Below are 26634 nucleotides of genomic sequence, written 5' to 3'. Positions count from 1 at the left end.
TCTTTTTAAAAAAAAAATTGTTCAGAATAAAATGAAAGCACTATTTCTAATGCTACCTTATAGTCTTCAACTCAAGACTGCTAAAATAAAGCAAAAATATACAATATTAGGCCTTACTTTTTCAGATATTTTTAGACTTAAAAAAGTAAACCTAAACAGCAATTAGGTGATCCACTGCCAGGCAAAGGTTTTCTTGATTCTAATTCAAACAAACAAACAGAAAAGTTAATTTACATTTCACAAAATGCTTTAATCCAATTTTCCCTTTTAAAATGTGTTATTTTGGGTCAATTTAAATTAGAAGTGGTCATCACAGCTCAGTGGAAATTAGTACTGAATATTTATTCTAGATATTTGGGCCCTTAGTACTGCCTATTTCAACTGAGCAAATTACTGATATTCTCTACACTTCAGTTTCCTCATCTTTACACTGAGAGAGTTAAGTTCTACAACAGCTTTTCAAAAACACGAAAGCACTGATTAGATCCCTGACACATTTCTAGAATGGAAGAAAAAATATTTTCAAAATGTTTGTATCCCTAATTGCTGTTAGTAGAAATACACAATAGCCCCTAAAGAGGAATGAAGAAAACTAAAGGCAAAAGTAGTACTATTACCTAGACAAATACTAAGTAAAACATTTCCCCTCTGTAAAGTTATTCTATGCATGTAATTAAGCATTATAAAGGACCAAGCTACCATTTAATGAATTATTTAAACATAAGCACCACACTGCAAAAGTCCTGGAAACTTAAGTTCAATTCAGCAAAATCTAATACTTGTGTGCTACCAGTCATTAATGGAAAAACAAAGCAAATAAAAAATTACTGCAAATTATGCCAGGATGGCTAATTTTTTTAAGTTATATTTTTAAATAAAAATTTGTGTAGAGATTATACTGAATATTAGAGACCTAAAAAGAAAATAATTACTTAAAACTAAAAATAACAGTAAACTTGAATAATAGGTTAGACTTCTACCTCCCCTAAATCTCACATTTTGAGAAGCATAAGCTTTTAAACACTAAATATTTCCCTAGTCTATTATCTTAAGTGACATTGATTAGATAGATTTACTAATAGTGAAGATATTTTAGCATTTTTTAGGTCCTACAATAAACACATACTTTTTAAAAAATGTTGGCTTTCTTTTTTATAACAATAACAGAGAACCTCAAGAAGAAACTCAGCATGTCAGAACTGGAATGAGCTGGTCAAAGCTGTTCTCTCTCCAAAATTTCCCTTCCAGTATTCTCTGCCTAAACCTTTGAGATTTTGTATTTTAACACAGTAAGTCTCTAAATAAAGGCCTAGTATAAGCCATCTTAAAGACTAAGAGACATTTTTCCCCACATGCCTTGACTAATGTTTAATATCCACCAAGAATTACACAAAACTCACAAACTCCTAGATAGTCTTAGCCCTCCAGATTACTACTACCTTTATCAGTCACTGCCATACAGAAGTAGCCCAAACTGGTGGAAAAAGATATATATAAAGTTAACTTGCAATACTGTGTGGCAAATGCTACAGTATAACACTGCTGGAGATTTATAAGATATAATAAAACAAGAAAAGACTCTGAAGAGTGGACAGAGGTCCAACCCCAGAATTTTGAAAGCCAGGGGTATTCCAAGGTCAACTCTATCAGACTTTATTGAAAACTCCTTGTCATTGCAGCTACACAGAAAAATAAGGCATGATTCTCTGCCCTAAAGGAGCTTAGCAGTCCAAAGAAAAGAAATCTTTGGGATCTAATAAAGAGCCTAACCTTTGTAGAGGAGGTGGGGTTATTTTCGAAAGCAGCAAACGACTTGAGTTTGTAAATAAAATTCTATTGCTAGTTTGAAAAACTAAGGCTTAGTCTAATCAGGAATGGGGAAAAACTCAAATAGTGATCCCAGATTATTCAATACTACTTTATGAGGTAAAGAAACTGGGAAAGATTCCAGATAAAAGAACAAAAATAAAAATGAATGAGTTTGACTTTACACTTTGGTGTGCCAATGGTGTTCTGCAGAAAAGAAAAGGGAAAAAAAAAAAAAAAGAAAGCTGTAGTAAAAAAAAAAAAACAAAAAAAAAAAAAACCATAATGCAAAAGGGTTAAAGCACCAGTTTTGGAATCAGACTCTATAGTTCACTTTTGAATCTCACCATTTTCTAGACGTGTCATTAGGGAGTTCCTCAAGGACTCTTTGCCTCAGTCACTGCACCAGTGAAAGGGTCTGAACAACAGTGCCTGTAAAGCCACAGGCAGTATCTCCAAAACACAGGTGTGATTATCACTCTACTAATCAAAAATTTTCAAAACCAGACATCTTTTAAGAACTGGCAGTCTCTGTGGGCTACCTTCTTCCTTTGGGGTCTTAGATCCTAACTGAAAACCTTCCTACTAACAAGAGCCATGATCCATATCCATTTTACAAAACAATAAGCATTTTCTATGTCTAGAAAGTCTTTTATCATGCTTCAAAGTCCACTTCTCTAGAAAATTAACTCCCTTCAATTCCACAGCACACTTTGTCTCTTCTCTGTAGTTTACCACACTATTTGTGTTTGATCTTTTAATGCCTCCCTCTCCCTTTCCACTAAGGTAGTTATTTCTGAGAGCCTAGGCAAATCCTTTTCATCCCCCTCGCTACCGTCAGTCCAGGTTGCGCCTATGCAAAGCTGGGGAAAGCGTTACTGAAGTAAAGTGGATGTTTACAACGATAATGGACGCAGACTCAGAAAATACTTAATTTCGCATATTTTTTAATTGCCTTCGGATCCTAAATCTTGACAGGAAACGTGTCTGAAAATCAGAACAACGCCATTCCTTCAAGAAAAGTTCTGCGGAGCACCCCCCCGCGAGTTGATAATGCGGTCATCCTTAGCTTCTGAAGTTGTGTGTATGCGGTGGAAGGCAGCTTCACAACGGCCCGGGCTCTGCTTTCAAATAAGGGCAAAGAAGAGGTGGCGGGCAGCAGCGCGGGCTGTGCGCCGGTACCCCACAACTTCCCGCGGCCCCGCGGGCTCTGGCCGCTCCGGCCGCTCTCGCCCACTCCGCCCCGCTCGGCTCCGCAGCCCTCGCCTCCCGCGTCCCGCCGCGACACCCAAGGGTGGCGGTGCGGACGGCGCTGCAGGTCCTTCTGGGCGACGCGACTCGGGCCTGGGCCGCCGTCCGCCCGGCCCGTTCAGCCCGTAGTCCCCGGCCTCTCCACGGGCCCGCCGCCCGGGGCCCAGGCCGCCGCCCGAGGGGAGCAGGGACTCGCTCGGCTCCGTGGCGCCGGGGGCGGAGCCGGCCCGGAGGACCCGGGGAGAGGCCGGGGGCGGGCAGCGGCCTCCGCCTACCCCGACACGCACCCCGCCGCCCCTAACCCCAACCCTCGTTGGGGCCCCGGCCCGCGCCCGTGGCCCGGCGGGACTCACTACTTACCAACCAGCCTGGGACAACGCCGCGCTGGGGACCTCGGCCATGGTAGCTGCTTAGGACGGGGGCGGTGGGGGTGGGGGAGGCCTCTTACTTGAGACCAAAAAAAAAAAAAAAGAAAAAAAGAAAGAAAGAAAAGAAAAGAAAAGAAAAAAAAAACTCCTCTGGTCGGCTCTACAACTGAGCATGCTCAGTGCGGCCCGCACTTCCGCGTGCGGGTTCCGCTCGCCGCGTTTTCCAAGCGGCCGTAGGGGCCGGCCTGTTGTGGGCTGGTAGGCTGCGGGTGCCTGTGTGGTGACGAGTCAAACACGGTCTGGGGTATTGGGAATCGGAAGACACTTGACTCAAAAGGACGGAAGGCTTTGTTTTATCACTTTTCTGAGTTGAACACCTTAATGCTAGGTTCTTGGGTGAAAAGGTTCTTTGTAGAGCAGAAAGTAAGGTTCGCTTTTCCAGCGCTGATAGTCCGGCAACTCCGGGCAAGAGAGCTTTAGAGTGTCTGTTGCAGGGCAGAGCTTTCGGAACAACGCTAATGCCACATTTTTTTGCAGTAAAACTCAAGGGGTCCCCAGCACACACACACCCCCCAGCATCATCCCACCTTGCCTTCCTCTCTGCAGGGACTCAAACAAAAATGCAGCCTTGGTGTTTTTGAGTCCCTACAGGATTACTCAGGTCTAATACCATAATGAAAGTAAATAGTCTACCTAAGAAAACCTGCACTTAGGAAACAGGAAAATCAGGCAGTTGTATGTCAATCCTTGGATTTCCTGTCCTCCTCCCTCTGAGCTCGTTTACGTGTGGGGGCGGGGCTGCAACCTTGACAACTAATATCACTAGGCCCATCCCACAGCAGATTTATCTGTGTCCTTCACCAGAGATCTGGAGAGCTGAAGCCCAGATAGGATCCCAGAGTGGGCATGCCCGGCGACGCCCAGCGGCGCGTAAGACGTGCCAGTGAAATTGGGCGGTGGGTTCGTTCGCGGGCCAATCAGGAAAGAGCAGGCAGACGGGAACGCAGGATGCGCAGACGCTTCATAGAAGTTTACCCCAGCTTCCGGGTCTATTCGTCCTTTCAGCTTTCTCGGGTAAGATGTCGGTTGTTGAGTGGCCTTGTTCCCAGCCTCCAAGTCCGGAGAAGAGAGAACTTAAACTCCAGAACCACCGCTCGCCGTGGCTCAAGACTTGGAGCAGAGACTTTGGCACTAGGCAGAACTGCTCTTGTAGAGAAAATTGTTAGTTACCGAAGGAAGGGAGATAACTACTCTTAAGTAGAGTTAAAATTTCTCACTACAAATTTTTCTGGTTTTAACTGAGTTGTCCGTTTGACTTTTCCAAATGTCATAGTTCTAAAATTACGATGCTTTTTTTTTAAATCAAATGCTATGAAATTTGTTTCCAAGTAGTTGTTTTTGATAATGGAATAAGTTTTAAAGCACTTTTAGAATCAGAAGTAACTGTATTTTATTTCCTACAGTTTGCAATAGTTTACAGTGTTTAGGTCATACATATGCTGCAAGTATATTTTAGTGTGTAGGCACTGCGGTCATTGTATCCAGGAGAACAGGGTAAAGATAGCATTTTAAAAGTAAATGGGATGACTTAAAATTAATTTCCCCAATTTTTTGTTTTGTTTACTTTTTTGTTCGTTTATTTATTTTGTGTTAGGTTTGGTATTGAGGTTTGAACCTAGGGGCACTTTACCATGAGTTACCTACCAAGTTCTTTTTCATTTTATTTTTGAGGCAGATCTAGAGGCTGGCCTTGAACTTGGAACCCGCCTGCTTTAGCTTCCAGATTATAGGCCTGCACAATCACGCATACCTGTATTGTTTTTAAATAGATATTCTTTTCCCAGTTATTTACATTTTGCGATTAGTGTAAATTCTTAACTGTGGAAATTATATGTTGTCCCAATCACCAGAATTCCTTAAGGGGTAAATTGAGTATCTTTTATACATTTGTTATCATAGGCAGCATAAAACAATGAGGATTTGCTATTCCATGATGCTTATAACTACGTAAAATATGCCACAAAACACTGAATTCCCTTAAGAATGGAATTCTATTGGAAAAATTTGGGACAACGTGCATCAAAAAGGGTAAGACACTATTGATAACATGCATAGAATTTTTTTTTAATGCCTAAGTTCTGAGCACTAAAAATAAAGGAGGGGGAGGATGAAACATTTTCTTTGAAAGCAATATCAGATTATAAATGTAGAACAAATGATAGAAAAAGAATAATTTTCTAAATGAATTACAGTTGGTAATTTCATCAAAGAATATTAATTGGCAAATTTCATCAAAGAATATTAAAAGCCACTGGGTAAAGATTCTACACTACAGAAATCCAAGACATGACATGTTACAAAATGGAAAACATTTCTTTACCTTTAAAAAAAAATCATTGCCTTGAACAAATGATCAAAGTTAGATCACAAATAATGAGGCAATATGATGTCATGTGCTTTTTGATATAGTGCAATTAGGCATACTCATCATTTAAGAAATTTTCTTGCCAAAATTATTTAAGCTAATTTCAAGCAAGCTTCATGACTGTGGTTCTCACCAGGGCAACCTGAAGGGCATGGATGTTGTTAACTGCATCTGATGGGTAGAGGCCGGGGATACTGCTAATCAAGCTGCAGTGAATAGGATAATTCTGCATCCCCAATATATAATTATCTAGCACAAAATGTCAATAGTGCCAAGGTGGAAAAACCCAGGTCTAGATGGAAACACATTTAAAAGTCATAGGGGATCAGAAAAATGAGAAATTATACCCCATTTGATTCAAATAAAAAAAATAAAAGTCATAGGGGATTATCAGAACACATTAGACCTGAAGACACAGGCAGATACATCCAGACTGTGGCATATTCTACAGGAAATGTAACCTAGAACACTAAAATGTCTTAGAAATTTCTTTGAGATTAAAAAGATGCAGGAGAAATGAAAACAGTCCTACATATAAAAAAACAGACGAATGAAAGCAACTATTTGTGACCCATTACAGACACTTGAATATGGTCTAAAAACTGGATAGTATAATGGAATTATGGTGTGATGATGGTATGACTATTCGGTATAATAATAGTATTATTCTTGATCTTGGGAATTTTATACCAAAGTAAATCTATATAAATATGTACATACAGATATGTATAGATAGGAATGAGGAAAAGAAATATGTGACAAAAATACTAAAAGTGAATTAATCAATTGGAGGGTCCTAGTGCTTGTTAATATATTAAATTTTTGTCTTTTTTTTTTTTTTTCCTTTTGTATTGGGTATTGAACCTGGAGCACTTAACCACTGGGCCACACCCCCAGCCCTTTTCATATTTTATTTTGAGACAGGATCTCACCAAGTTACTTAGTTAACTTGCTAAGTTGCTGAGGCTTTATCTGAACTTGCTATCCTCCTGACTAAGCTTTCTAAGCCATTGGAATTAAAGGTGTGCACCACTGTGCCCAACAGCTTGTTAAATTTTTTTGACTTTTCAATGAGGTTTGAAACATTTCAAAATAAAAAGGAAAAATATGAGTTATGCTAATTTTTTCACATCAAAATTTTTACGTTTAAATATTCTATATAGATAAGTTAATGCCATGGAAAATGGTAATAACAAACTAGATGAGAATATGGATTCTCATCTTTAATTAGATAAATCATTCATTTACAGAAAGTATAAAGTCTGGGCTGGAGATGTGGCTCAAGCGGTAGCGCGCTTGCCTGGCATGTGTGCGGCCCGGGTTCGATCCTCAGCACCACATACAAACAAAGATGTTATGTCTGCAGAGAACTAAAAAATAAATACTAAAAAACTCTCTCTCTCTCTAAAAAAAAAAATAAATAAAATAAAATTTAAAAAAAAAAGAAAGAAAGTATGAAGTCTGCAATGAGCTGAAGTTGGAACTCCTAAGGAGAGTAAAAGAATTTTTTAGGTACAAGAAAACAAAAAAAGAGGAATTAAACCTTTTGAGAGAAACCTGATATCTCCCCCTAAACCCCCTCCTCCCTCCCCTTGACCCTTCCTCTTCCCTATGGCCTCCCTTGTAGTTTAATGGCATCCTTTTCTAGTTTCTATGTTCAATTATCTCAGTAAATCTTAACAAAGCTATTTGTGTGTGTGTGTGTCTGTGTATGTGGATCTAAAATCCCCATTTTACAGATGAGGAAAGTAAGGTTTACTTTTGTATATCTGGTCAATAGCAGAGCTGAAATTTGTACTTCAAACTTCTGATGTCCATTATCCACCCTCCACCAGTTTTCTCAGCTCCACTCGACTTGCATGCACCTTTACATCTGTGCTTTTATGACTTTTGTAAACTTTCAAAGCTGCCATGGATTTTTAGTGGCATGAAAAGACTTGGAAGTTATGAGAGGTTACTATTCTGGGAATAGCAAAGAAATGACATTATACAGGGCATCCACATTGAAAACTCTAAGGATCTCTGAATTTTAACAATAACAAAACCCTATAAAGATGTTTTCAAATAGATGCTTTGGTAAATGTTTTTGTAAAGGATGAAAATTGGAACAGTTTTATGCTTTTGCTTGACTCAGAATGAAGGGAAGAAAAGGTAACAGTTTAGTTTTTAATAGAAGTTATTCAAATAATTCATCTAGATACCCTTTAATTCTAAACTGTTATATAAAAACCCTAAACCATTAAATGAAATCATTGCTAATTAAATGTTAACTGTAGATAATTTGCATAAGCCTTCTCTGACTTATTCATTAACATGTATACTCAAAATTTATTGTCACTGTTCACAGCGTCACCACAGCATTTAAGCATCATGTTTCTAACACCTATCCTCTCCCAGGCAATAATCCATTACAGTTTTGCAAAAATTCCTCGCCAGTTGTGCAACATATAGGCAGCAACAATTCACTCTCCTCTATTCTGGCCTCTTGTTTCTATTCATTACTCACAACCTACTGGAGGAAAGTATCAAATATCATAATTGCTACAGTCATTTCTTTGCTGTTTCTATTTTTAAGGGATTATCTATTACTGCCCCCAAACTTTCATGGCCTCAAGATGTCAAACAGTAATGTGTTTCCTCCACTGTTTTTGTGCATTATATGAAACCCCTGTCCAAATTACAGTTGTGCTTGGGTCACCTCGGAACCAAGAGCTCTACTCACTGTGTAATCCATAGATTCCTTTTGAAATAGATGTGCTTCAGTTCTCTGGTTTCCTACAGCTCAGATAAGAAATAGGGTTAAGGAACAAGCACATTGTCTTGCTGAAAACTGCCTCATACACCCAGCTCATATAAAAGTAGATGTTAAAGAGATCACAAAGCCAGTCTGTTTTTCAGACATACCTACATTTTTAAAATTTCAGCTAGGAACTATTCTCCTCCAATATTGCTTTCTGGTTTTTTGTTTGTTTGTTTGTTTCCAGTTCTGGGCATTAAACCCAGAGCTGGTCTACCACTGAGCTACATCCTCAGCACTTCTTAATTTTCATTTTGAGACAGGCAGGGTCTTGATAAATTGCCCAGCTGGCCTAAAATTTGTAATCCTCTTTAACGGCCGCCCTAGTTGCTGGGATTATAGGAATCCCAGATTCCAATATTAGTTTTAAAAATTCAAATTTTTCATTTGTAATAAGACTCTTTTCTAATCAATGAACAAATGAGTATATTTTAAAGGATACTTATAAGGCGAGTTGTTATAGAACTGAGATTCAGAAAACCTGTGTTCAATTCTTGACACCGGAATAATCAATTGAATGGCCCCAGTCTGGTAATTAACTTCAATGGCACTTTTATTCAGAGGCTCTAATTTCTTAAATACTTTGGGTTATAAAATTCTCTAGACTCTCTTACTTTCTACAATTTCAAATGTAATATTATTATTTCAAATTATGGATAGGTTAGCAAATTGTATTTTCCCAAAATGGCAGCACAGATATATATTTCATCTTGTGATCTTCTTACAGTGTAAGTGCCACATGCCTCCCATGAGAAGTGAAGTTTATATGTTTATATTTCCTCCTTTTGGATCTTTGTGATTTTTTTTTTTTTAACCATTAGACTATAACAGAAATAAGATTGCTTTTTCTGAGCCTAGATCACAACAGGCAAAACAGCTTCTGTGTAATCTCCCTCTCTTTCTCAACTATTGGTCTATTTATCATCTGCCTAGCTTTCTCTCTACTTATCCACCCACCTCGTTGCTATAATGTGAGGAAGCTCAGGAGGCAGAGAGGCCAGGTGTCTGTGTTACAGAAAACAAGCCTAGGTAAGTCCCCAACCAAAAATCACCCTCTACCGCCAGATATGTGATTGAATGAGTCTTCAGATGAGTCAGCCTTCAACCTTTGAATCCTCCAACTGAGGCTTTAGATGCTGTGGAGCAGAGAAAAGCTGAGCCTGATTTACTAGCCCACAGGAAACGTGTAACAGAATAAGTGGTCATTATTGTTTTAAGCTACTAAATTTGGGGGCAATTTGTTAGGTATCCAAAGTAATCTGAAACTAAAATGTATGGGTTATCTACTGTATGCCAGAAACTCTTGCTAGGCTCTTATTTGTATTGTTTCCCTTACTCTGCACTATGTCTTAATATTTGTTTTTACACTGTATCATTAGATGTATGTGTGATTTATTTTATGCCAAATTTTTGGTTGGTAATGCAATTCCCAGAGATATCATTGTCCCTTGGGAAAAATAATTATTACTTTAGGATGTTCCATCTCCTAGTGCTGTTCCCAGAAATGTCCTACTGTCTGATTAGTACAAAGAAAAGCTACCATGAGGTAATGAGGACCTATTTTAGGGTTGATGCTCAGAGAGAAAGATTTTAATAATGACTACTATTTTTTTCCAATCTGTTTTTAAATGATTAAAATCTAAACTGCCTTTTATCTCTAAGGTTTAATTCTATAAAATCAATATAATTCTTTTTCAGGTTCCTTTTAAAGGAAGGAACTTTGTCATTATTCTGAAATATTTCTTTCACTTCTCTCATAATAAATAATATCCATTTTTCTTAAACATTTGCTGAAGTTAACAAGTATAAGGAAAATGTGGCCAAATGAGATAAAGGTAGCCACTCTTTTCATTTTAAAATATACATGTATATTTTTATGCCAGACTCCAACTTGTTACAGAAATGCAGCTCAGGCTTGTAGTTAGCATTTGAATAATATGCCTATTTTCCCCAGTCAGTCTCTATTATGCAAAAATAAAGAGTCAATATAGAAGTATATTTAAATTATATATATATACACATATATATTAATATTTAATTTTATGTATTAATTATAATTGATGCTATTAGTATCTGACAAATATGCCTATTATAAATATATAGATATTGCAAATATTATGATTATTATTATTGAAGTACTTGGGGTGGAAATTTTTTGAGTTCAAGGCAGCAATTTAAACTCCTTTTTTTTATTGGTCATCAATAAATGGAACAGATGATGTATTTTCTTGACAGATAATATTCAGTGGTATATTGGATCTTGAGCTGGAAACACTAGTGAATATTAAAGTCATAAATAATCCAATCCTTTGTTGTATCAGTTTATGACCTTAAAATAACCCAATTCAATCTGAAGCCACTATAATGGCCCAAAGTTCAGCAAGGCCAACTCATATCCTGCCATATTTAGTAACACACTATAATATAGAGAGCTTCAACAAAAAAAATACAGTTAGAATAATAATGATATATTATTAGCTTAAGTGCACATGGAGTTGTTGACCTAAAACAAAAAATTCACAGAAAGAATATGTTCTGAAGGATACTGACAAAGTAATTAAAATAACTAGAGAAATAGACCTAGTTAGCAAGTCATAAGGCCTGTCTTAGTCAATCTCTAATTTATGCTCCCTGATCCTTACAGAAAATTTTAATATTGTTATTCAATAAACTAAATCCACAACATTGCCAAATTTAATTCCAGTGCTCCTGCCACAAGCACCTCTACCCCAACCCAAAACTTTGCTTATTTCCAGAACTAGCTGATATCTTCTCTTTGGTGACCTCTTACTTACTGTGCTTTGAATGCTCTCTTCTTTTCCTTTTTGTGTCAAATGCCACTGATGCAAACCTCACCTGATTTACCCAGACACAACTTCTGCCTCCTGCCTCTAGTTCACATGCTATTTTGTACAATTTTCTACAGTTTTCACTATCCTACAATGATATAATTTATGCATTTATACCTTCATTTCTGAGGTGTCAAGTGCTTAGTATCAGGAACTGGGGGCAGGAGTTTCAATATAAATTGTAAGGCTTTTAAAATTTGAGGATCTTAGGAAATCCTAAGTAAGTTCACTCATTTTTCCAAAAAATTATAGCTTAAAAGTTGATTATTCTGACTTAACAAAGTAAAATGAGATTTCCCATAAGTATTAATAAGTGGAATTAAATGTAATAGATAAAAATGTAATTAGATTAATAATGCTTTGACTTTATGTCATTTTTTTGTTCCACAGACTTCTAACTACTTAGTAAGTGTATTTTTGTTCTTATTATAAGATTGTATAGGTGATCATTTAATCTTCAAAAAATCAAAATTGTGTAGTTAATTAATTATCTCTTGGTAATTTTGATTGAGTTAAAAGGACAACTTAGAGATCCTAAGCAATTCAAGCTACTAAATATACTAGCCATCATACATTCTCACCCAGTGGCCCTAGGTGTGACACTTGATATACTATTGGCTAACTACAAAAGATAGAAGTGCAAAAGTTAATACTAACTACAAAAGGTTTAAATGTAATATCTATGGGCACTTTCAGGTGGTATTAAATTAGGGCTCATTAAAGTAGTTACAGGAACACGACATAGTAGAGAAACACCTTTCTCACTGCAGGAAATATACTCAGTGACATGAAGTTCAAAACTTATTGAGGGCAGAAATATTGGAAACTCTTTCACAGCAAAACTCCATCAAACATGTACTTTCTCCAGTTCTCTTCCAATCCTCACTGTAATCCATTCTCCCACTCCCACCCCATTACTTCACTGGAACTTCTCTTACCATAGTCTCTAAGACTTTCACATTGCCAAATCTAGTGCTTACTATTTCCTGGTTTTGACCTGTCAGTCTTAGCAATGAGCATAGTCAAGCCCCTTTTCCTTCCTGATAAACATTCTTCACTTGGCTTGCAGGACACCTGTCTGTTCTCATGATTTTTCTTGTACAAGAAAGAACAACTTCATGGCAATTTTGGTTGCTATGATGAATTCATTCATTCTCAGGAAGGTATTCTTTGCTAATATCTAAGATTCCCAGGGTCCAATAATCTGAAGATTGCAAAATTATAAAGATAAAATTCTCTGCATCAAGCTTACAAACTGGAAACAAAGCAGGAGGTGGGGAGGCTGGGTTATGGCTCATATAGCATGGGTGAGGCACTGGGTTCAATCCTCAGCACTACATAAAGATAAATAAATAAAGGTAGTGTGCCCATCTACAACTGAAACATATTTAAAAAAAAAAAAAAAGCAGGAGGTGGGAAATCTAGCATGAGATGAAAATGGCACCTAAAAGAAGTCTGATGATCAGGCTCCCACCTGATATCTCTTGTTATATATTCTCTTCCTGAAAAAGGGGATAATTATCTTAATCACAAATATCAATTGGGCATGCAGCTTGGGGTCCAAAAGCTGAGTATTTTACCTCTTCACTTGCACACCATATGTTCACTGGACTGTGAAACAAAGGCCAAGATAAAGGCCGTGAAATTGAAGTCTGGGCAAGTAAAGAAGAAACTGAAGATAGTAAGAAGCACAAATTCCCTACCCAGATTCTAAGTAGAAAAACTAAAACTGAACAAGATCAACATATCTGGTGATTAACCCATGCAATTACAGACTCGGAGCAACTAAATTCTCAGAAAAATTGCATAGTCAAAGAAATCTTTAGCTTAATAAACAAAAATTGGTAATTATTCAACCTCCAATTCCTAAGTAATCCCTGAGCCTCCTTTCAATGATGTCCTGTTGAACGATAAAATTGACTATGGGAAGAGGAGGATATTGATTTATGCATTTGTTGATTACTGTGGCTAAATACTATCGCCAGGAATTTCACAATTGGCTCTCATATTCCTGCTCTCACACACCAACAGGAAGTAGGCTGCTAAAGATGTACATGCATCGCCAGGGTCTTCTATGAAGGATATTAAACTTGGGAGGTTTTCCTAAGAAGAGGCCCAGACAGCCAGGTTGGCTGTCCAAGCAATTTGCTTCACTGCCCATGCAAAATATTCCTTATCTGGCCTGGGGTTGTGGCTCAGTTGCAGAGCGCTTGCCTGCTTGCCTTGCACATGTGAGGCACTGGGTTGGATCCTCAACACCACATAAAAACAAATAAAGATTGTGTCCGTGTATAACTAGGAAATTTTTTTTTTAGAGAATTTTTTAATGTTTATTTTTTAGTTTTTGGCAGACACAACATCTTTATTTGTATGTGGTGCTGAGGATCGAACCCCAGGCAGCATGCATGCCAGGCAAGCAAGCTACCACTTGAGCCACATCCCCAGCCCAACTAGGAAGTTTTTTTAAAGTTCCTTATCTGCAGAACATATTTAATTCATGACCACTTTGTTTCCCATTTTATCCTCTCCTCTACAAGAGTTCTAAATTGTTACTAACCTATTTCAGTCTACAATTGCATTTTGAGTATGTTGAGAGTGATTCAATTTATCATTTATCCATAGATTCTCAAAACATGAGAATTACATTCACACCTATTTAAAAGCATGCACAATACAGATACCTAGATTTAGTATTAGGTGCAGTAACTACACCAAATGCTGAGCTATCTCTGTTGGGGGAGAGCATAGTACAAATGAAAGAGTGTCATTGTATGCCAAACTAAGACATTTGGAAGTTTATACATGTGAAGAAAGATGTACATTGATGTTGAGCTAATCAGAGGATAGACATAATTTTGTCAAACAGTCATTAACCTTCTTATGCTTATAGTATGATATTCGCATTTCTTCTACAGTCTCACTTTTCTCCCACTCCCATCTATATGATGCCGAAGTCTGGCTGGGCACAAAATCAGGAGCCACTCAAGCAGGAACAAACTTTATTTCTGAACTCCACCGAATGCGAACCACTCGGGCCTTTTCAGGAACACCACACACCAACCGGAACTCCCTCCACCGGAATTTCACCAACCAACCAACTCAAACTCTCCTGGAATCCCCGTGAGAACTCCAAAGTAGGGGGGGGGGGCGGGGCACCCGAGGGGGACAGCAGGGGTCTATATACAATTGAATACACAGCCTGTTTCAATCCAGCATCATCCAGTCACAGCAATTATAGACAGCTTAATTATCATCATCTTAATGGGTCGCCTCTCAACCATTACTTCTGGCAAAATGCCAGGGGCCATCCCCACTCGGCTGTGGCTCTCAGCAATATGATCCAATACAATTTCTCTCTTATTCCTGAGATAAAGTATATTACTCAGACCTGGCCAATCAGACTACTGATTTCCTCTAGAGAGTAATTTGATCTAGGATGGACATGTGACCCCCATTGCTCCAGTAAGAATGAAATCTAGGACTAGGACAGCCACATCAATATTTATAGCAGCACAATTCACAATATCTAACCTATGGAACCAACCTAGGTACCCTTCAACAGATGAATGGATAAAGAAAATGTGGTATATATACACAATGGAATATTTCTCATCTTTAAAGAAGAATGACTTTATATGACATTTTCCAGCAAATGGAAGGATCAGGAGACTATCATGCTAAGAGAAATAAGCCAATTCCCCACAAAAACAAAGGTTGAATGGCCTCTCTGATATGTGGATGCTGACAAAAAAGGGGAGAGGAAACGGAGGGTAAAAATAGAAGTTCAGTGTATTACAAAAGGAAATGAAGAGAAGGGAGAGGGGATAGGAATAGGTAAGACAGTGGAATGGATCTGACATAACTTTCCTATGTACATAGATGAATATACCACAGTGAATCTCAACATCATGTACAGCCATAAGACTGGGATCTTAATTAGAATAATATATACTCCTTATTTGTACAAATACATCTAAATAGGCTCTACTGTCATGTATATCTAAGGAGAACAAATTTTTTAAAAATGAAAATTTGGATGTGGGTGTGGATCACTGGTTAAGTGTCTCTGTACCCCCAGTATCAACAGGAAAAAGAAAAAAAAAATCTGCTATCAAAAGCTTGTCTTTGCTGTGCTTCATTCAAATTTTATTGACCCTCAGACCTATTTGTCACTACAGAAATCAAGATGATAAATACTTCATATAATTAAATAATTTATATTATCATAACAGGAGTAATACATGTTTTACTAATATATCCCTTTTTGCCATCACATAGAAATATTTTGGAGTAAGCTGACTTGTTTGTGTCCTTTGGATAAAAATTGTGCTGAAACCAGCCATTTTGTCAAATTATTCCAACAATACTAATGACTTTAAGTCATAAGTTAAAAAAATATCTCTTGAAGAACATGGGATTCTGATTATAACTTACATTAAAATGTTTTACTTACATTAAAATGATTAAGCAACATCTGATACAGGCAAATTTCAATCCATACATAAATTAATACATATGTTTCTAACATTTAATGATCTGCAACATAAAATTATATATTTGGTCTTCCATTGAACCGGATGTTACACTTTCTTTCTCTTAAACAATATTCTTATGGTTTAAATATGAGATGTCCTCCAAAAGTTTATGTGTAAGACAATGCAAGAAAGTTTAGAGGTAAATTGATCAGATTATGAGAGTTTGTTTAACCTAATCAGTTCATTAATCCACTGATAAGGATTAACTGGGTGGTGACTATAGGCAGGTAGGGTATGTCTGGAGAAAGTAGTCATTGGGAGCATGCCTTTGGGGTTTATATTTTGGGCTGGGCAAGTGGAGCTCTCTCTGCTTTCTGATGTTCATGTCCTGAGTTTAGTTTTCTCTGCCACACCCTTCAGCCATGATGTTCTGCCTCACCTCCGCATAAAGCAATGGAGTCAGTCATCTATGGACTGAGATCTCTGAAACCATGAGTCAAATAAACCTTTCTTTCTCTAAAATTGTTCTTGTCAGATCTTTTGGTCACAGTGGCAAAAAAGCTGACTAAAACAAATATGTTTATTTAACATTTCATCTTCCCATTCTTATATTTATAAGGAATGATTTGTTCCCCCTACTTTATGAAAGTCAGATAAATTCCAAGGTTTAGTCCTAAAGTACCCAGAATTCAGCTGGTAATGTCAGAAAGATGAGAGTTAAACAGAAGGAAGCAGAGAACTTGGAAAACAAAAAGGAAAGAAATGAGGAATTAAACTTATAACTTTAAGAAAAATATTAGACTGGTATAGCCCAGTGGAAGAGCATTTGCCTAAAACACATGAAGCCCTGAATTCAATTCCCAGTATGCAAAAGGCAAAGGGAGGGACTGGGGTTGTGGCTCAGTGGAAGCACACTTGCCTAGCATGTGTGAGGTACTGGGTTAGAGTCTCAGCACCGCATATAAATAAATAAATAAATGTCCATCAGCAACTAAAAAATAGATACTTAAAAATAAAAAGGAAAAGGGAAAGTATTTAGGCACTTAATGATATATAGAAATACAGTGGACATTTAATCTTATTCTCTCCTGTGTTAGAACTAGTTCAGTACTCATTCAGAGCTGAGAGAACAGATAAAATTAAGCAAAACATGTCAAGTTCTTTTTTCCTTCAGATACAAGTAAATTTACTAGGCCTGTTTTATAAAATTTGCAAATCAATAATACTTTAATCACTGTCAGTTAAAACCACAGTGGCTCTTCTTCTCTGTACTGGAATGGTTGCAGGCTTCTTGGGGATTTGCCTAAGGGAAACTGTTACAAAACATTTTGGCTTTGGTGGCATATATTTATGTCATCCATAAATATTTCCCTAAAGAATTTTTGCTAGCCATCCTGGTGTAGGAATGACTTTCAGGAATCTTCCTACACCCCATTGTACAGACCCACCCAAAAACTTAACCCAAATACACCACTGACAAATTGGTTAATGAGTGCTATCAGACCAAGACATCTTGAAATGTCCTGAAATTCTACAGTTCATCTATGAAAGAAACTTGATAATGGTTTCCCAAACTTAGCAACAATATTAAAATTGTACATGAACCTTATCAACAAGGAATTGTAAAGCTGAAACATTCCTAAACTTGTAATAAGAATAAGCAAGTTTAAATCACCTATGTTAGAGGAAATGCTGAATTATCTTCCTATTCCCTAGAATAAAAATTATATTCTGAAATTATTGTCATAGGAAAAGATAATCCATGATTATGCAGCTAAAAAGTATAAGGAAAAAAGTGTTAGATAGAGACTTATTATGAAGTTCATTGATTAAAAGCATTTTGTTAATTTTCTAGATTTTAAGATCTTTGTGATATTTTTCAGCCTCTTGAGATTTGTGATTTGTTGTGACTTCCATTATCTTTCTGACCAAATATTACATGCATAATTTTGTATTTCTTTTCTTAAAGAAGCTTCCTCCTGGGCAACCCACTTGGGATCCCTCTCTTCTTGGAGCTGCTCTTCTTCTCTGTTTAACAAAAGAAAGAAATTCTGTCACTTTACTCAAAGGAAAAAAAAAAAGAGAGAGAGAAAATACTTCCTCCCTACAACCCCAAATTGTATAAACTGCAGGATACACAAAATCAAGATTCACATATGCCTTCAAAATAAATATCAATATAATTCTAATGGAATGCAAAGTATAAAATCACATCTATGATTCAGAGGTTTCCAAATACCTATGTGATTTGCTGAATTTTTAAAAATATTTCATCAAAATGTTTAGTATCATATTGCCATAATCAATGACTGGCATTCTAAGAATAAACACATAAGGATCAAATTTATAATTTCTGCAGATTACCCAGGTAGTGAAACATTTGTTTGAAGTTTCAGCCCACTGAATTAAAGAAAGTTTTAAACTACTCTGGTTATGATGGAGAATCATTTCTGGCTCCTTGCTTCCTTGTCATGTTTCTTCTCATCTAAACACAAGTTGTTCCTTTACATTTTTATTCAATATCTTTTACCTAAGCCAAAAACATTCACTATCAATTTCTCACTAGTTCCTGAATATTTCTGAGTTGAAATTATTTTAGAGTAGTTATTCATGAGGCTTACAAGTTAAAATGAAATAGCAGTGAAAATCAATTTCATTTCAAGCTTTGAAGGAAAGGGATGTTGTGTCAAAAATTTGGTTGGTAGGTGGTATTAACCTGTATTATTTTGGAATGCTATGGCACAGCAGCTTTTAAAACATGGAAAAAAACCCAGCTGGTGGTTCTCTGAAAGCATTCCCTGTATATAATCAAGGAAGTCTCAGCTTGACTGAGTGCACAGAATTCACTGAAAAAGAATACATCGTATTATTTCATGGCAGTGACTTCATTTATAACAGTTTGTACTTCTGTTATAATGGCTGCTTCTGTTAATGATACTGTTCCATCAAGGACCAGATATTTTCTCTGGTGGATATCAAAATACTGCGACTAACAAACGGTTCTCAAAACCCTGAGTACAGTTCAGAAATCAAAGTTTTCAGTATTTAATGGGCCAAGAGCCTAAGATTTTAAAACCATGCATACACAAGTAAAGTGATGTGAAGAATAGCAATTGACATTCGAAAATTTTAATACACTGAAGAGTCAGTGGCATACTAACTTCTATGAGAACCAGAGCTCTGTCCTAGCCCTATTTGCTCCAACTAGTGAAAAGTGTCAAGGACAGAATGAAATCCTAAGTATGCCAAACCTAGCTCTTGGTATTAGGGGAAGACATTTTAGTGGACACTACAAAGCCACAACCAATAGAATTCTAATGATACTATCTGCCTCCTTTCCTAAGGTAGAGGCTGGTTTTATTCACTCTGTTCCCTTCATTGTGACTAGGGTATCGAGGCAGAAAGTATTTCCGGATAGGAGCCTCACCTACCCCAAGTTAAACAGTGTAGTCCTTTGGAGTACTGGGATTTCTAAGAGCTAACAGAGGGCTATCTACCAGAAGAATTCTTTTAGGGGATACCTTAACTTTGGAAGGTTTAGCAGATGATAGGCTAGGGAAAAAGAAAGAAGATAAGCAAGCCCCTCTCCAGTTCTTAAAAATAAGGCTTTCTTTTTTTCTCTGATTCTTAGGTGAAGTGCCAGCAGGTAGTCTGAGTGCTTTTAGCATATTAAAGAAGACCAAGGACTAGAACTCCAAGGAATTCTCTGAAATCTCATGTCCATCTACAGCACCTCACAAGTAACCAGATAGGAGTTTTGACCAAAGCAAGATTGAGGATTTAAGAGATCTGGAGTTCCAATCTCTATGTCAGGAATGTTGGGAATTATATCCAATGGGATAGATATAGGTCAAGGCAAACTATAGTGAACTCAGGAAGAGGATAGTGTTATAAAACACTTATGATGACAATACTTAATGTGGATAAATTTTAAAGACACATTTATATTAGAATAAATTACTCAATTCTCTGATTTTTATAATTGGTGTTGTTAGAAGCCAGTTGTTTTCTTCAGTCAGAGAAAGATGTGAGGGAATTTCCCACCTCCATATTTCCTTTTGAAAGAGAATGAAAGTGATATTATTTCAAATATTAGAAACTTCATGCCCTAACATCAAGTTAGTAGTCCTTAAGTTAATAGTGCTATTCTTTAGAATTTGTATCTTGCTGAGGCTGGCAGGATCAGTCTCTGGGTAGTCACACTGCCTTATCAGTATCTTTGTACACTTACTGCCTATGAACCTACCTGGTACATCACAAGTTTACTTTTTTATTTAAAAAATATAATAATGAGAGAGGGAAACCCTAAGATCAGTGAAATGGTACAGGAAAGACTGTCCTCAGGAGATAATGTTACCTGGTAACTCAGTGTATGGACAATGGTCTTAAATTGCCTAGATTCAAATCTTGGCTTTGTCCCTAACTGGCTGGGGAAGTGATTCAACCTCTCTCCTCCTTAGGTTTCCATCCTTAAAATGAGGATGATGACAATAACACCATCTGTTTCAAAGGTTTTTGTGAAGCTCAAAAGTCTTGTTGAGACAAGAACACATTAGCACAGAGCTCAGTAGGCAATAAATGCTCAATGAACACTAACTGTCACAAGCCATAACACATAATAAATATTATAACATTACCCAGGGTTATTTTGAGAATTACAAGCCAGTATTCCTTTTCCCATATTGAGAAAACTTGTTAAATGTAGAAAAATAGTAATCACTAGCAACTAAGATAAATAAAACAAGAGGATAATCCTCACACATGTACTGGAATTCTTCATAAATATAATTGTTTATTAATTACTTTGCAAGTATCACAGTTTTCATGGAACATTTAACTCCATACCCATTTTGCTCATGAAGAAGGAAAAAAACATAACCAATTAACTTACCCGAAGTCAACCAATTTAAAGTTGAAAAAGTCAAATTTTAAGTCAAGGTGCTGCCTCGAGATCCCATGCTTTGACATCCAAATGACAGTTACTTCCTTTGGGTGATAAAGATAAAATTAAAGTATGATAAAGAAACTAAATACCAAAAGCTATATATAAATTATCATGCCACAAATACTTTATTAGATAGTAAACACCAAAAAGAGTTGAATAAATGGTCTCATGTATTGAGAGAAATTATTTCTAAAGGCCATCTAATTGGTATAGATAGAGTTATAAATAAGAAAGAATACAGGGGTTAACTTTCTATTGCCTTGGGGATTGGTGGGGGGTGGGGAAGCTTCAAAATGATCAAGTAATTCCAGAAGATTAAACAAAAACCACTGAAAACTAGTGACTTGTGGCATCTGGAAGAACTGGCATAACTTGAAGACAGAGGAAGTGAGGGACTTACTTGTCATCATATACTCTTTCAACTTTTCTAACATCTTAAACCATGTATGTATTTATAAGAAGAAATAATTAAAAATTAAATGATTGAGACTTGAAGAGTGTGTGAGTATCTAGTCTAATACTATAGGAAGTTAAAATCTCAAGCAAACTATCCTAGGTGGTAAATGGATTAGATAAACCTTGGCTTTAAACCAAAGTGGCATTTATAATTTCTCTTTAATTGAATGACATAAACTAATAATTTTTGACTGCACATAATCTTATTACCAAGTATTTTAATAACTTTTCTTTTGATGCAACTTTAGTCCTTTGGTATTAAAATTTTAAAGTCTGGTCTCAATTTTAAAGTCTGGTCTCAATTTTGCATTTATATTTAAATAATATTTATATTTCCTGGCTTATCTGATATAACAATAATAAATGCTGTGGGAGGCTGAATTTTGGTGCCCCCCCCCAAAATGTCCATGTGCTAAATTCAGAACCTATAAATACATTACCATACATAGCAAAAGGGATTTTCCAGATGTGATTAAATTAAGAATTTGGAGATGAAAGAGTATCCTGAATTATTGTTTGGTGCATGGATTACTCATGAGTTTTATATCTTTGTTGTCAGTTGTCCCCTTTGGCATTACAGAGGACATTGGTTATAAAATGCTTTTTACACCAAATTCTACTTTATCTGATATTGATATCTCAAGAACTACTATAATTTCAACTCTTCTGAAAGTTTTAAAATGTGTCTCCCACATGCAGAATCAAGTTTCATTTTCATTTGGTCTTGAATCTGAAAATTATTTTTCTTTTTGTAGGTGAGGCAAACTTATTTGCATTTATTGATATAATAGATATGTCTGGCCTTAGGTTTGTCGTAGCAATCTAGGTTATGTTCCTAATGACAGCTATTTTTAAGTCTTTCCACAGTTGCTGTTTTGTGTATGTGATTTTTTAATATTTAAGAAGACCTGTACTTTTATTTTTCTATTTACCTTTACTTATTTAGGTACTAATAGTCCATAAGAAGACCAATGATAATATTGGAATGTTTCCTCGAGTCTGTTTCCCTTTGTCACTTTGTCTCTTTTTGTTATAAGTCAATAAAATTATATTACTTATGGTTTGTTAAATTTTATTTTATTTCCAGCATTATCAACTTTAAATAATACCTTGTGACTTTTAGATATTATAGATGAGATAATCCTCCTCTTTCTCTCCCAACTCTCCCAATGCATTAGGTACTTTTACACTTTATCATAGACAAAGACTAAGAAGCAAATAATTAATTTCTAAACTGGGAGCACACACAAGGTTGACTTTATGTCACCCTTAATCTCTTTATTTGTTGGGCGTCTTTGTTCTACTGTGATGTACTTAATTCTTATTGCAAATTCTTTTGCTCTTGTTTCCCTAGTTATTCTTGCTAATGAAGTTTATCCTTGAATAACCTTCTCAATAAGGTCCTAAAGACATCCTACTTCTTCAGTTCTGTTGTGCTGAAATGTTTCTAAAATGTCCTTCAATGCCTTTCCCTCAAAATATATTTTTAACTCCTTATTTTTTTTCTTTTCCCAGTTTCTATTTCTTCTATTCCAATATTCCCATGAATTTCCACAGTGTCTGTTTTTTCTTTATTCTCTTATCAGTTCATCTTTTTCAGTAATGACTTTACCTTTTTATTCTAGTATCCTCCCCCTCTTCCCCCCTCACCTTTTTTAACCTTTATTTTATTTTGTATGTGGTGCCCGGATCCAACCCAGTGCCTTACTAGACAAGCACTCTACCACTGAGTCACAATCCCAGCCTGACTCCCTCCCCTTTCTCCTCCTCCTCTTTATCCTTCTTCTCCTCTTCATCATAGTCCTGGTTGTCCTCCTCCTCCCCTCTCCCTCTCCTTCCCCTCCTCTCCCCCTCTTTGCCTCCTTCTCTTCCTCCTCCTCCCCACAGTACTAGGGTTCAAACCCAAGACCTGACACTTGTCAGGCAAGTGCTCTTCACTGCTCTTCACTCAGCCATCTTTTATTTCTTTCAATTGAGTCTGCCAGCTAGTATTTTGTATTTTCATTGTGTTTTGTATTTACAACACTCATATATAATTCTGTTTTGTAGTCCTTTTTTTTTTTTTTTTTTTTTTTACAGAAATAATTGTTTTGGTAGCATTTAAAAGATGTCCATTTCAATGGACTGAATGTTTGTGTCCCCCTTCCCAAATTCAAATATTGAAACCCTAATCCCAATGTGATGGTATTTGGAGGTGAGACCTTTTAAGAGTAATTACACCATGAAATGAATGAGATTATATTAATATTCCAATATAAAATAGGCCAGAGAGCCAGCTAACTCTCTTTCCAGGGCAAGAAGAGGGCTGTCTAAACTAGTAAGAAGCCTGGGATAGGAATTGTTCCCTGTAGTCACTCTGACCTTGGATTTCCAACTTCTGGATTTGTGAGAAATACAAATTTGTTGTTTAAGCCACCCAGTACTTGTTACAGCATACCAAGCTGACTAAGGTATTCGTGCTTTATACAAATATCAACTATTCCTTAGCAACATTTTCTGGAGTGTGGATGCTCATGTCTGTCTTTTCCCTGGAGTATCATTTTATCAAAGCTGTGCCAGTTTCTTTCTTTCTTTCTTTCTTTTTTTTGGCCAGTGGGGTTTAGTGAGTGAGATTTTCCTATCTGGCTATTTGCATTCCTTTCCTATGGAAAGGTTCAAGGCATTGCTACTAAAATCACTGAAATCACACTGCTGCACTTACTTTAAACACATTTTAACTAACAAAGCACTTTGTATACCTGCTTTTACTTTTATTTTTGTCCTAACACTATCTTATTAACCAGAAAGGGTAATTATTTTACCCATTTTTCAGATGAAGAGATTTAGAATCAGATTATAACATTTTCCTGACTAGTTTGTAATTAAAACCTGATTCAAGTCTAGGCTTCATTACTAAGTATATAGAAATAATTTCTTCTCTTTCTGCTTATCATAGTATCTTTCCTTTAGGTGATTTTGGCAGTGAAACAAATTTTATTGTTGTTTTTCTCAGGCAATGACTAAGGAAAAGAGTAAATTTATTTAGATTTCAACTCCTTTTAATTTAAATTTTAAATTAGGTAGAATTTGGAGTGCTTTAAAGGAAATATTGTGTCCACTTCCTGTTCCATTCATAATCAGCTGACTTGCTAGTATTTAGTGTACTAGGTCTCACTTTCTTTACCTTTTAAAAATTTTATTTATTATTTATTTGGTTTCATATATGTGTGTGAATATATATATGAATATGTATATATGTGTGTGTAAATAAATAAATAAATATTTGTTTATTTATTTATTTGTACTGGGGATTGAACCCAGGGATGCTCAGGGATGCTGAGCTACACCCTCAACTTCCTTGAGCCAGCAAATGGGTACAGTCTTATAATTTCTTGTGATGCCCTCAAGTTTCTTTTCTTTTTCCTGTTTATTTATTTTTTCCCTGCTGGGGAGAGGGGGATGGCACTGGGGTTTACCCTTAGGGCATTGTGCATGCTAGAGGTGCTCTAACGCTGAGCTGTACCCCCTAGCCCTTTTTATTTTTTATTTTGAGACATGGCCTCATCCCAGGCTGTTCTCAAACTTGTGATCCCCCCATTTCAGCGTCCCAAGTAACTGGGGTTCCAGAGAGCCATCGCAGCCTGGCTTAGAGTTGGGGTTTTACTCTGAGTATGGTGGAGACCACAGGAGGGCTTTAAGCAGGAAGGTGGCATCTGTACATTGTGGGGACCTGACCGCAGGGAGCCTGATGTGGGTGAGACAGAGTCTTGCTAATTTGGTGTGAGTGACTTTGATTTGTTTATTGTCCTGTCTCAAGTCTCCAGAGTTGCTGGGATCACAGCATGCATCATAGTGTCCAGCTAGTTTCTTTACCTTTAAGGAACCTAGGTTTAAACTCAAATATTCAAAGACACTTAACTCGCATTACTCACTAAACTGATATTAAAGCCATGTCATCTGGAATCAAAAACTAGATTGAATCACAAAGTGAGACTATAGCATTCTGCAGGAAAGGTAGAGTTTTGACTGCATGGGAAAGACAACAGGGCCTTCTCAGACCTCCTCCTGTGTCATTGTCAGCCTTCAAGCTCTTCCAGTTCAGTTTTTCCCAGTACCTCAAGGCAGGACAGCAAGTACTATATTCTGAGATTATCCTATGGGACAGGAGCTAAAAAGGTTCTTCTTTCTTTTTTCTACATGTTGTTTCCATCTCTGTGTCTCATCCCTCATTGCCTCTCTTTGAAGTAATATCTACTAAGGTTGCACTTGACTCAAACACAAATCTCGCCTATTACATATTGATAAGGTACTTAATACTAATTAGTGCTTACTGAAAGTTATTTTAATATATTGACTTATTCAGAGGAAAAAAAATTCTATGTAAATTCAATCAACAAATTAGGGAAAGTTTCATGCAATAGTTTATTGTTATCTCCAATCTGGAAAGGTAGCAACAAATATACTTTGTGGTTTGCACAGTTTTTGTTATTATCATCATTTTCTCTTTCAGCCAGATTTGTGGCTTATAAAAATAACCAAATATTTGCTTGAAAACTGTTATAATGAAAATATGTAGCCTGCTGCAGTAAGATTCATTGTTATGATAACATTGAAAGTATTTGTTCACATTTGGAGTATAGAGGAATACTTTAAATTTATAATTTTTGCATAGATTATTTATATGTTAAGACCATGATGTAATTACTAAAACATTTTTTAGAAGCAATGCAGAAGTTTAAAATTTATAAATACATTTTTACATTTTGGTGGCATTAGATAGTTTTTTTTTTAAAGTTGTATTTTTTGTTGTTTGAGTAGCAGTTAGCTATTTCCACTTCAAAAAATGGAACCAAAGCTTTGTGAACATTTATTAAAATAGCAAGTGAAGCTATGAAAGAAGTGTCACATTGCCAAGTATTCATCTTAAAAACTAAATTCTACAACTTAGCAGGTGGTTTAAGACTCCTTCAGAAATTTAAAATCGGCTTATTTCATTTTTCTGTAGATTAACAGAGACACAGGTTCACTGCTGCATTCACTTACATGGATTCTATTTGCATATTTCTTAGGATTGGCAATTGGGAAAATATTTGCTAACTCTCCCTCAGAACAGTTTATAATAGCCACATTCAGATGGTTGATTCTTCAATGCCTTCACTATTAATTTCTACCATTTGTCTCTGGAGTCTGTTTGTAAGACTGAAGAATCCAAAAGTTTAAAGCTTACCTTCTGTGTATTTTTGACCATTTTAATACCTTACATTATTGAACATACTGCCACTA

At 36.4% G+C, this 26634-nt stretch overlaps 1 protein-coding gene and 1 pseudogene across 3 annotated transcripts in view; one reads left to right on the top strand and one right to left on the bottom strand.

Moving 5' to 3' along the window:
- Positions 1-3567, bottom strand: part of Tdrd3 (tudor domain containing 3) — a 134636-nt gene extending 131069 nt beyond the window's left edge. For 2 of the 3 annotated variants that reach the window (XM_046466449.2, XM_046466450.2), the window contains exon 1: positions 3418-3567. In XM_046466449.2, the coding sequence (XP_046322405.1) occupies positions 3418-3458 (41 nt within the window). In that variant the 5' untranslated portion in view covers positions 3459-3567. The remainder of the gene's footprint in view (positions 1-3417) is intronic. The other variant, XM_046466448.2, reaches the window with a different exon arrangement.
- A 764-nt stretch (positions 3568-4331) lies between these two features.
- LOC124108120 (spermatogenesis-associated protein 2-like) overlaps positions 4332-26634 on the top strand; it is a 34718-nt pseudogene continuing 12415 nt past the window's right edge.

This window comes from Marmota monax, unplaced genomic scaffold (genome assembly GCF_021218885.2).
Source record: "Marmota monax isolate L192 unplaced genomic scaffold, Marmota_monax_Labrador192_F-V1.1 WCK01_AAM20220418_F8-fsc00049, whole genome shotgun sequence".
In the NCBI taxonomy this organism is placed as follows: domain Eukaryota; kingdom Metazoa; phylum Chordata; class Mammalia; order Rodentia; family Sciuridae; genus Marmota; species Marmota monax.
This window is presented reverse-complemented; position numbering and strand designations above follow the sequence as displayed.